This window comes from Elephantulus edwardii, unplaced genomic scaffold, assembly GCF_000299155.1.
Source record: "Elephantulus edwardii isolate Elephantulus edwardi_28Jun2011 unplaced genomic scaffold, EleEdw1.0 scaffold00052, whole genome shotgun sequence".
NCBI lineage: Eukaryota > Metazoa > Chordata > Mammalia > Macroscelidea > Macroscelididae > Elephantulus > Elephantulus edwardii.
The window spans coordinates 88,837-101,706 of NW_006399802.1; the positions used below are offsets into that span (position 1 = coordinate 88,837).

Consider the following 12,870-nt stretch of genomic DNA (forward strand, 5'->3'; position numbering starts at 1 on the left):
TAAAAATAATGCCCTAAAATATAATACTTTTAGACTATTCTCTCCCCCATAGACTTCAATGCCATAAACATATTTCATCCAGTTTTTCTCAGGTGCCACTTTTTTTTTAACTTAGGTTGTTTATTTTTTAATTTCAATGAACATCTACAGAGATTTTGGAATTCCATTCATTCATTGTTGCACCCTTCTCCCCGCACAAACCCCTTTCCCCCCACCCCCATATAAGCGTTCTTGAATTAGCTAAGTGCTTATCAGATCCCCAGTTTTGTGTTTATGATATTTTTGTCAGGACAGTTAGATGTAATAAAAGCTTATCTCTTGAAGCAAACAAAAGCATAAGTTTAAACACTTGAGTTTTCAAACACCACCATCCCCCATTTCTGAAAATGTTTCTTAGAAGAAAACCTGCCAGATGGGAAGCATTTTTAGCACAGCTACTTGCTTAGGGGAAACCCATAAGTGAGCTAGAAGTTTGACTCCTTCCCTCTCATCAATAACCAGACCTCACAGTGACAAATCTTTATGAAGCCTGGTCTGTTTAGCAGTAGAAATGCATTTGTGTGGTAAACAAGAGGAATATCTGAAATTAGGATGATTGCAAAAATCCAGGTTATACTTGAAAGACACAGTTTTACACATAGTTGTGAAAATCCAAAGGATGAAGTGAGTAGCTTACTTTTGCAGCTACTTTAGTCCTATGTTATGCAGATGACAATCCTCCTTGCTGAAACTGAAGAAGACCTGAAGTGCTTGCTGCAGAAGGTCAAGGACTGTAGTCTTCAATACGGATTGAAGCTTAACATCAGGAAGATAAAGATTCTCCCCACTGGGCCAGTTGGCAGCACCATGATAGACGAAGAAGAGATTGAAGTTGTTAACATTTATAGCTTGCTTGGCTTCACAATCAACACTTAACACCAGCAGTCAGGAAATCAAAAGATGAACTGCACTGGGAAAATCTGCCATCAGGGAATTCTCCAAAGTGCTGAAGAGCAACGATGTCAGTTTAGAGACTAAGGTGTACCTAATCCAAGCCATGGTCTTTGCAATTACTTGCTATGCATCAGACAGCTTGACACTGGTTAAGGATGACAAAAGAAGAATCAATGCCTTCAAGTTGTGGTGCTGGAGAAGAGCCTTGAACATACCATGGACTACCAAGAAAAGAAATAGGTCTGTCTTGGAGAGGGTGAAACCAAGTCTCTCCTTGGAGTCTAGTATTTTGAATCTCCATATCACATACTTGGAGCACATGGCCAGGAGAGATTGGTCCTTGGAGAAGGACATCATGCTTGGAAGGGTGGAGAAACAGAGCAGGAGAGAAAGACCGCAGGTGAGATGGATTGATACAGTAACTGGGGCAATAGGGGTTGGTGTGTTAGAATTAGTAAGACTGGGTCAAAACAAGAAAGGGTTCAGAGCTGCTATACATAGGGTCGCTATGGGTCACAGGCAACTCAAAGGCACATGACAACAACAACATTAGTCCTGAAAGCTCCATGTTATGGTCAGTTGCCTTCATTTTTTTGGTATTTTTAAATTTTTTTCCCCTTCATTCTTAATGATCTGAAATTAGTCTATTCCAACTGATAATCTGACTTCAACTCTGGTAGTTTAAAAATCTCTAAAGTTTGCAGTAGGGGGCTCTGGTGACTGTAATCTCAAAGGCTTGTGGTCTGAATCTACCAGCTGCTCTACAGGAGAAGGATGGGTGGTTTTCTGTGCAATTAACTACCTCTGAAAACCCACTAGAGTGTCATTTATGAGTCAATTCTGAGTCAAAAGCAGACAACAACAAAATTTACAATAAATAAATAATTTGTTTGTTTGTTTCTGCCTCTTGATTTACCAATAAACTGCACCATAACAAGAAGAAAGGTTTTATATCCCCAAGGTTTTAGAAAGCCCCAGGACAGCAAGGTAAGCTCTATTGTTGATGATGGTAGGTGCTGTTGAGTTGACTCTGACTCATAGCAACCCTGTGAATAACAGAGGAAAAACCTTGACATATCCTGCAACAATAGATTGTTGGATAGCATCCTCACATTCTCTGCCATGTTCAAGCTCATTGTTACAGTTTCTATGTAAATCTATCTCCTTGAAGATCTTCCTCTCCTTTGCTGATGTTCCATATTTCCCAGCATGATGTCTTTTGCCCAAAGTATGTGAGAAGTAGTTTCACCATCTTTGCCTCTCAGGAACACCCAGGTTGCAGTTTCTCCAAGGCAGATTGGTTTGTTCTTTCAGCAGTCCATTTAGTACTCTTCTCTAAAAGCACAGTTCAAAGGATAAAATACTGTGTCTCTGCAGGGTTCATGGTGAAGGAAAATTCACAGAGGGCTTAACTGATGAAAATGGGCTGGTTCTCTGGTGGTTCAGAGTAAGTATTGATTTCCAGTTGGAATATACAGCTGCTGAGGATATAAATGATATAATTATTTTGAAAGTTTGACAGTTTCTTAAACAGCTAAATAGAAATTTCATGTTATCCCTCACTGCTGTTGAGTTTGTTCCAGTTCATAGCTGTCTTCCATCAGGTTTCCATTCCTGTAAACCTTTGTAGGAGGAGACTGCCTAATTTTCTTTGGTAGAGTAGCCAGTACCTTCGAACTGCTGACCTTTCTGTTAGCAGTCTGATATGTTGTGCATTGTGCCACTAAAGTTAAATAAAATCTACAATACATAATTCTACTTCTAGATACCTAATGAAAAGAAATTAAAATATATTTCTCTGCAAACATTTACACACAATGTAGCCTTATTTTTAATAGTAAAATGCTAGAAATAAATATCCAACAGAATGTAAATGAATAAACAAATTATACTATCTCTATGCAACAGAATACTGTTCAACAATAAATTTATTATGTTGTTGTGTACCATTGAGTCAGAACTGACCCATTGCTGATCCTCTGACAAGTTTTCAGAGGCAGTTAATTGCATGGGAGGAGATTGCTCATCTTTTGCCCATGGAGCACGTGGTGGATTCGAACTGTGTGCCTTCTGGATTTCAGCACAGCTTCTTGCCAGTAGACACCTGTGCTCCCTAGAAAAATTGATTATAGATATATGCAAAAGCATAGATGGATCTTAAAATAATTATGCTGGATGAAAGAGGCCAGACACAGAGTTTATCTCTGATAGCTCACCCTTGTGTATCTGTAGCTGGTGTATACCACCCCCACATTTGGAGACATAGATAATCTCTACCTACTCATGCTGGCAGTATGAGGCTTCCCTCTTTGGATACCCTTCCTTCCCTAATCCCTTGAACTGGCAGAGATGCTATCCTTGGCCACGCATACTACCCTAAGGCACCTCTGAGACCGGCAGAAACTCTATTCTAGACTAGATGCCCCATCATAGGATACCACTTTTGCCAGCAGAATCACTGTCCTTTGCCCAGCATCATGTCCTAGGCTACCTCCTAGACCAATGGAGTCTCTGTCCTTGTCTTCGTGCCTTCCTTAGCCACCTCATGCTCACCGCATGTGAGCAGAAATACTGCCCTGAGAGGATATTCCATACTCAGCCTTCTGCTGGACAGGCAGAAACTCTACTCCATAACACATCTTGCTTCCATTCATCTCAGCATTAGAAAGAGTACCAATAAGGTGCCCAGATCCCTAGCCACAGTTTCAGATCCCTAGTTTCTGGTTTTTTTCTTTCCAATTTTAAGAAAGGTCTTCTCTTTTGCTTGTTTTTCTTTTTTCTCTCTCTACTCTTTCTCAGTTTTCCTCCTTCCTTTTTTATCCCTCTCCAGTTTTTTGTTTTTATTATTTTGGTTGTGACTGGTTTCCACAACCACCCTGCTCCCTTTGCAACAAGTAAGAATAATGTCTGTACTGTCATACACAACTCCTGCATCTTCATACTTTGGTAAGTAACAAACAATGGCTCCAACAACAGACTGCAACCAATACCAGGCCTGTATGCCCTCAACTGCTATATGAATAGCAAGCAGAAAACTGTACATGCATCTCCATCTTCTGTCACACTCGCGAGATATATGAGACAAATGACCAAGATTTGCTAAACTAGCAAGATGTGTAGCACACTTACCCTGCTCAGTTAGCTACACTAAACCAAAATAATACACATGCAGCAACAGCACAGTCTTGGAAACAATTGATAACTTCAGCTCACTCATACAAACACAAAATAGCACAATCAAGTATCAAAATAAAGGCAGAAAATCTTTAAGAGGAAAAAAATACTATTGAAACTTTCTAATTCAGGTGGATGAAAGTTTAAGAGCCTGTTCAGAGAAAGTTCAAGGAAACCACAGACAAATGAAAGAAAACATGGACAAAACTCTAGAACATTTTCAAAAAGAACACATCTACAAAAGTAGTAAACTGAAATTCTGAAGAGTAAGACTAAAATTTCAGAAATAGTTAATATATTTGAAGGATGAAAAAACAGAATTGAATCAAGGGAATATAAAAGTAGTTAAATTGAAGACAAATGTCTGAACACTAATCGGTTAGAGGAACAATTAGAAAAAAAAAGAAAGAAGATAAATGAAGAAAGCAAAAGAACTATGAGGGAAAACATTAAAAAGAATAACTTATATAGGAAGAGAGGAAGAAAAAAATTTTAAAGTGCAAAGAAAATAATTGGGTATTTGCTGGACTGGTCCTTCCTGGCAAAATACCCAAATTATGTGAGATGGATCTTCAAAATCCTTGCCTCCAAGGAGCAAGGTAGGTTCACCTTCTCTTGGCACTCCATAGTATGTTCATTAGTCTTCAGTACCACAGCTCAAAGGCTTTGGTTCTTATTCTGTCATTTCTAATCACTGTTTAGTTCTCTGATGCATAGCAAGTAATTGTGAAGACCATGGCCTGGATTAGGCGCACCTTAATCTCTAGACTGACATTGTTGTTCTTCAGCACTCTGGTGAGGTCCCCGACAGCAGAATTTTCCCGGTTCAAATCGTCTTTTGATTTCCTGACTGCTGGTCCTAAGAGTGTTGATGTGGATATGAGCAGGATGAAATTGTTAACAATCTCGGTCTCTTCTGTATGTGCATTAAAAGATTTCTCCAAAGGAATTAAAAGAAAACCTGAAAATTGGGGGAAAATATATTTGTCAGTGACATATGTGATGAAGTACTAATATCTAAAATTTACAGATTTCTCCAGCACCTCAACAACAAAATGGCAACCCAGTTAAAAAATGGACAAAGGCATGAAGAAGGTCTTCACCAAAAGACATCAGATGGCCAACAACCACATATACATGTGTCCAAGATCATTAGCTAGTCTCGTTGCTCTCAAGTCAGAACTGACTCATAGCTGACCTTCCAGCAGATTTTCAAGGCTGTAAATCACATGAGAGATTGCTCATCTTTGTCCTGTAGAGAAGCTGAAGGGTTTGAACTGCCTGCCTCTGGATTGTCTTATTATTAAAAAAAAAAAACTAAAGAAAAGTTTACACAAAGAAAGAATAATTCCTGGGTGATTACCAGTGGTAGAAAAAGAAGATGGAAATAAAAATGAGTAAATAGATAAATCACTTGCTCACTTATTCACTGCTATTCATTCAGAACAGATTCAAAGTTTACCCTCCATTGGGTTTCTGAGGTTGCAAATTGTGTGGGAGGAGATACCCATCTTTTCCCCTAGGGTAGCATCTGGTAATTTACCGCTGCAACTCTCTATGGACTATGCCACTAACGTTTCCTAACTAAGTAACAGAAACCTTTTAAGATGTTGTTGTTGATTGCCTTCAAGTCGATGATGGCTCATAGCGCCTCTATAAACAAAAGGTCTGAAGCCCCTCTACAACTATAGACATTTATCAAGTTCATGGAGCTCCAGAGGCATTGTGTTTAGGAAGTGGATGCCACTCCTACTTCCAAACCTGTCATAGAATGTTATTGGTTGAGTTACCTGTGATGCATAGTGACCTTATTTACAGCAGCTCTGAACCCTTCCTTGTCCTGAGCTAGTCTCACTAATTTTGACACACCAACCTCCATTGCCCCAGTCACAGTATCATTCTATCTTATCCAGGGTCTCCCTCTCTTGTGCTATTCCCACTATTCCGAGCATGATGTCCTTCTCCAGGGACCAATCTCTCCTGGCCACGTGCCCAAAGTAAGTAAGGCAGAGCTTCAAAATCCTAGCCTCCAAGGATCCCTCTCCAAGACAGACCTATTTGTTTTCTTGGCAGTCCGTGGTATGTTCAAGACTCTTCTCTAGCACCACAGCTTGAAGGCATCTACTCTTCTTCTGTAATCCTTAGTCATTGTCCAACTCTCTGAAGCATAACAAGTAATTGAGAAGACCATGGCCTGGATTAGGTGCACCTTTGTATCTAGACTGACATCGTTGCTCTTCAGCACTCTGGCGAGGTCCGTGACAGTAGATTTTTTCCCAGTGCAATTCGTCTTTTGATTTCCTGATTGCTGATGTTAAGAGTATTGATTGTGGAGCCAAGCAAGCTGTAATTGCTAACAACCTCAATCTCTTCATCTATTATAGTGCTGCCAATTGGCCCAGTGGTGAGAATCTTCTTGAGCTTCAATCTATATTGAAGACTATAATCCTTGACCTTTTGCAGCAACTGTTTCAGGTTTTCTTCAGTTTCAGAAAGCAAGGTTGTGTCATCTGCTTATCATAGATTATTAATGAGTTGTCCTCCAATCTTGATGCCATATTCCTCCTCCTAAGGCCCTGCCTCTTGAATGATCCGTTCTGCATACAAATTGAAAAGGTATGGAGGTATGGGGACAGGATGCATCTCTGATGTACTCCTTTCCTGATTTTGAACCATGCAATGTTTCTTGCTTTGTTCTGAGGACTGCTTCTTGGTTCAAGTATAGGTTTCTTGTAAGCACAATAAAGTGTTCTGACATTCTTATTTTCCTCAAGGTTAGCCACAATTTATTGTGATCCCCCGCAGTCAAATGCCTTTGCATAGTCAATGAAACACAGCCAGACATTCTTCTGATACTCTCTGCTCTTTGCCAAAATTCATGTGACATTGGCAATAATATCCCTAGTGCCATGACCTCTTCTAACCACAGTCTGTATTTCTGGTAGTTCTCTGTCAATGTGCTATTTAAGTCTTTTCTGGACAATCTTCAGCAGGATTTTGCTAGTTTGTGATATTAGTGATATTGTTCAATAGTTTCCACTCTGTCGGGTCACCTTTTTTTTTGGAATGGGAATAAATGTCGATCTCTTCCAGTCAGTTGGCCAAGTACTTGTCCTCCAGATTTCTTGGCACAACTTAGTGAGCATATGTAGGGCAGCATCTGTTTGCTGAAATACATTAATTGTTATTCCATCAATTCCTGGGGTTTTATTTTTGCCAAGTCCTTCAGAGCAGCCTGCACTTCCTTCTTCATTACCATTACCTCTTGCTCATATGTTGTTTCCTGAAATTCTTCTGTGTCAGCCAATTCTTTTTGGTGCAGTGACTCTGTATACTTCTTCCATCTTCTTTTAATGCTTCCTGAATCATTCAATATTCTGCCCATAGCATCCTTAAGAATTGCAACTCCTGACTTGAATTTATTCTTCAATTATTTTAGCTTAAGAAATGCTGAGCAAATTCAGCCTTTTGGTTTTCCAACTCCAGCTCCTTGTACATTTCATTATACTATTTTGTTTTGTCTTCCCAAGCAGCCCTTTGAAATCTTCTATTCAGTTTCTTAACTTCTTGATTTCTTCCCTTTGCTTTGGCTTCTCAGAACTCTAGTGCAATATTCAGAGTCTCTTCTGACATCCGTTTTGGTCTTTTCTTCATTTTCCTTCTTTTTAATGACTTTTTGCATTCTTTGTGAACAATATTCTGAAAGGAAATATAAAAGGTACTGAGGGGATGGTCGACATAATAACACCAAAGAAAGGAAGAACATGGAGAGGTACACAAGAAATAACAGTCAACAAGGGTAAACACAAACCTGCAGTATCAATAATAGTAAACATTAACCTGCATGCTTGTTTATAGGTAGAAAGGCAAGATGAACCGATAAACAGGTTAAAAGGAGTACATCCTTGACTCTACATATGTTTGGCAGATGTTTCTATATTCTATTATATGCTATATCTATATTCATGCTTATAGCAGAGCCAACAAGGGATAAAGCTGTGTAAATGTCTTAGTCATAACCAAACACTCTGAGGACATGAATGGCTGGTCCTGAGGCCTTAAGATCATAATGTCAATTAACATAGTCCACAAAGACAATATTCTAAATTCACTTAAGTGACTGGAGTCTAAAAGCTTACAAGCAGCTATGTAAGGTACAACTATTGGACTTTCCCTACCTGGAACAAAAGAAGAGGAGAAAGAAAAATGTTGCAGATCAAGAGTAAAGTATATTAATAATTAATAATGAGACAAAACACCAAAAATGTGTAAGTAAACAGCGTAAAAAACAGGAGTCCAGCAGTTCAAATCAACTGAAGTACCACAAGCCATGCCTCTTCGTATTTATTAAGAATCAGGGGGAGCAAATCATAAAGAGAATTCTATTGTCAACCTGATCCTTAGTACAGGAAGGAAGCATTTCACACATACTAACACTCCCTCTGCAGGGGGACCCTTGCTGTCTGCAGGAAACAGCTCATTTCCTGTGATCTGTCACAATAGAAGTTTCAACTTATAAATTTGTGATTCCTTCAATTCCTGAATAAGCATATGGTTTTTCATATAATATTGGTATGAAATTTGGCTTCCCATTGAAAGAAGCATAAAAACCAAAGGACTAAATGGACCTCAAATTCCACTACCTGAGATCAAAAGAACTGGATGATGCCTGGATGTTGCTACTGACTTTATAATCCAAAGGGGATTGTACTAGAAGGTCACCAGCAGAGTATGGGGAAAATGTGGAACAAAACTCAGAAACAGATTGACCAGGCTTTTTGGCAGATAAAAACATGTGGAACCCCTGGGATTCTGACCCTTAGTCATCTTTCCAACCTGGAATAAAACTCACTCCCTGGTTCAACTTGGAGCTAAGCAATCTGCAGACCTATATGGTAGCCAATAACACTACAAAGACACTCACTTCTTAAAATAGCAAATCATCCATCTATGGTCAAAACTCAAACAGCAAGAAGGAATAGGATGGAGGGATTAGTGAAAATGAAAATTAGAAGTAGGAAATAGAAAATTCCTCCCTGTAATTACAGTGTTGTTGTATAGTGTAGAGTTATAACCAACCATAGCTGACTCTTCAAGGGGTTTTCAGAGGCAGTAAATTCCACAGGAGGAGATTACCTATTTTTCTCGTGCAGAGGAGCTAGTTTGTTCGAACCACATGCCTTTGGGTTGCCAGCACAACTCCTTACAACTAAGCTGCCAGAGTTTCCTAATTACACTGTAGATACTATAATTAATGCTATAAACCAAGGAGTGTATGAATGGTTGCATAGAAACCAATTTGCTTTGTAAACTTAAAATCAAATCGTGGTTCAAAAAAAGATAAAGTCAGACAAAAGACTATATACCCAATGGTCTCATTTTTCTAGAAAATGCAAATTTATCTACAGTAAAAAACCAGATTAGTGATTGCCTGGGAACTAGGAAAGGGGAAATATATAAGGAAAAATTACAAATAAATACATGGAAAATTTAGGAATTAATAGATGTGTTCATTATTATTGTGAGTTCATTAAGTCTAATTTGACTATGGTAGTATTTTAATAAATGTGTACATATATGTAAATTGTGTTCTTTAAATATGTGTAGTTATAAGGAAGTTTGGGTGGACTAGTGGATATGGAGTTATGCTTCTAACTCAAAGGCCGGCAAGTTTGACTCCACCAGCTGCTCCATGGAAGAAAGAAAGGCAGTCTCCTCTTGTGCAGTTTATAGCCTCTGAAAACCTTGAGTCAGTTCCAACTCAGCACCAATAAGGACATCTTTTAGCTTATTATAAATTAGTTATATTTAAAACTAAACATTGAAGATAGGCAGTTAATCTGTTGTTAGGTGATGTTGAGGCAAATATAGACCCCAAGTTATTAGTTAGTGGCTCAGTGCTTAGCACACTGCACCGTTAGGGTTCCTTGAACTGCTTATTGTGTAGATGTATTAGTCAAAGTAAGCCCTGGTGGCTTGGTGCTAAGGAATTGTGCTGCCAACCCAAAGATACACAGTTCAAATCCACAAACTGTTCCAAGGGAGAAATTTGGGCAATCTCCTGCCATGTGATTTACTGCCTCTGAAAACCCACTCAGCTAAATGTTGGTTCAGAATCAATTGTTAACAACAGCAACAAATTAGTCTAAGTAACATAATTGATGGGAAGCAGGAGTGGCATCCACTTCCTAAACAACATGCCTCTGAAACTCTATGAACTTTGATAAATAAATACAATGGTTATATAAAGGCTTCAGGCCTTTTGTTCATAGGGTTGCTATGAGTCGTGCTCTACTCGATGACAATCAACAACAACAACATAATTAATAAACAGCCTCAAAATCTTAGTGGCAACCCAATAAAAATGTATTTCTTGTGTGGGAATCCAGTGAAAGTTGTTGGAGGAGAGACAATTATTTCTTTATATCCTTTTTTTACATTATGATAGATGGTGAAGAGATTGAGATTGTTAACAGCTTTAATTTGCTTGGCTCCCCTATCAACACTCTTGGTACCAGCAGCCAGGAACTCAAGAGATGAGTTGCATTGAAAAAGTCGGCTGTCAGGGACGTTTCTAGAGTCCTGAAGAGCAATGATGTCAATCTGTAAACTAAGGTGCACCTGATCCAAGCCATAGTCTTTGCAATTGCTTGCTTTGTATCAAGAGCTATAAATTGACTAGGGATGATAGAGAATCGATGCCTTTGAGCTATGGTGCTGGAGAAGAGTGTTGAATATACAATGGACTGCTAGGAGAACAAATAGGCTCATTTTAGGGAGAGTGAAGCCAGGCTGCTCTTTGGAGGCAAGGATTTTGAAGCTGTGTCTGACATCCTTTGGGCATATTACATGGAGGGATGGTCCTTGGAGAGGGACATCATGCTTTGAAGGGTGGAGGGATGGAGAAAGAGAGGGAGATCATCGATGAGATGGATTGATACAGTGACTGGAGTAATGAAGGTAGGTGTGTCGGATGCAGTAAAGTTGGCACAGTTTAGAGCAGGTTTCAGGGCTGTTGTACATAGGGTCCCTGAGTCGCAGATGACTCAATGGCACATAACAACAACAACATTACTCATTGCTGTCTCATTGCTGACCCTTCTGAGGGTTTTACTTATTATTATCTTCCTTTCACATCCCAACAACAGCTCCTGCTGGACTTTCTTTCCTGCCTTATGCACTACTGCCTCTTGTTATGTGCTGTCGAATCACCTGCTACTCAGAGACCCTATGTACAACAGCTCTGAAGCCTGCCCTGTCCTGAGCCAATCTCACTGACTCTGACACACCTAACCCCATGGCCTCAGTTACTGTGTCAAACCATCTTATCCGGGGTCTTCCTCTCCTGCACCAAAGAGCCTGTGAACCATAGGGCTTCCTTGACCTTCTAGGAGAGAGAAGAGCTTTGTTGAGAAATAAAGTTTAGATGAAATATTAATTGAATTCTGATTTTTATTTCTAGATTTTCCTGTTTTTAGCCACCATGTGTTTCATCTTAGCAATTGGACATGGTATTTGGGAAAGCAAGCATGGTTACTACTTCCAGACTTTTCTGCCATGGGAAAAATATGTCTCCTCACCATTTGTCTCTGCCATCCTTGTATTCTGGTCCTACTTCATTATTCTCAACACTGTAGTACCCATTTCCCTCTATGTCAGGTAGGTTACTTTGGACTCATTGGTTTGTGAGAGGAAGAACTGACTTCATTCCCCACATGTAAACTTTTAGAAAGCATATACTATGTACATGATCTTTAACTTTTTACTTTCTAAAGTGCATATACAGCATACTTCTGAGAGATATATAGAAACTACATAAGTAATTCCCATGCCCAGAGGACTGTGCTATATGAAATCTTATCATTGTTATTGGATGCTAATGAGTTTGTTATGACTCATATAGCAAACCTCTGTGCAACAATATTAGACAGTGCCTGGTCCTGAACCATTCTCAAAGTCATTGTGTGTTTTATCCCAGTTTTGCAGCTACTGTGTCAATCCATCTAGTTGGACGTCTTCCTCTTTTTCACAGACCTTCGACTTTACAAAGCATTATATCCTTCCTGAAGGATCGATCCCTCTAGATCACATGTCCAAAATATGTGAGACAGATTTTTACCATCCCCTCTTCTAAGGAGCCACTGACTATGTTTTTTCAAAGACAGTTTCATTTGTTGTTCTGTCAGGCCATGGTATATTCAATACTCTTTTTAAACACCATGATTCATATACATCAGCTCCTCATCTTTTGTTATTCATTCTCTACCTTTCAAATGCAATAACGGTTACCCATGGTGGACAGTGTTTGGTGGAGCTCCCTGATTAAACAAGCATGGAAGCAGAAGTGGCATCCACTTCCAAAATAGCTTGCCTCCGGAAACCCTATGGACTTGGAGAAATGATGAAAGTTATACAGGTGTTCAGGTCTTTCATTCATAGGGTTGCTGTGAGTTGTCTATGACTCTTTTGCACTTAGCAATGATAACAACAACAACAACATAGAGAGCTCAGTTGGCCTAGTGGACAGAAAGTGATACTACCAAGCCAAAGGTGGATGATTTTAGTCTGTGGCCCTCAGGCAGGTTTTAATTGTTTTTGGTCAAACATTCTTCTAAGTGGCATAGCACTGGTCTGTCCATTTGCTGTACAGAGGTAACTCATGGTTGCTGTGATGCTGAACACTGTGACACTGATGTGTCAAATGCAATAATGGTTACCCATGGTGTGGTGGTGGTGGTGTTGTTATGTGCCGTCGAGTCGTTT

General features: G+C 39.4%; 1 protein-coding gene across 1 annotated transcript in view; it reads left to right on the top strand.

The window, feature by feature from the left end:
• The window catches only part of LOC102850289 (probable phospholipid-transporting ATPase FetA-like), a 141,902-nt gene that overhangs the window by 87,227 nt on the left and 41,805 nt on the right, over positions 1 to 12,870 (top strand). The window contains exon 7 of the mRNA XM_006886938.1: positions 11,570 to 11,766. Coding sequence (XP_006887000.1) covers positions 11,570 to 11,766 — 197 coding nt within the window. The remainder of the gene's footprint in view (positions 1 to 11,569; positions 11,767 to 12,870) is intronic.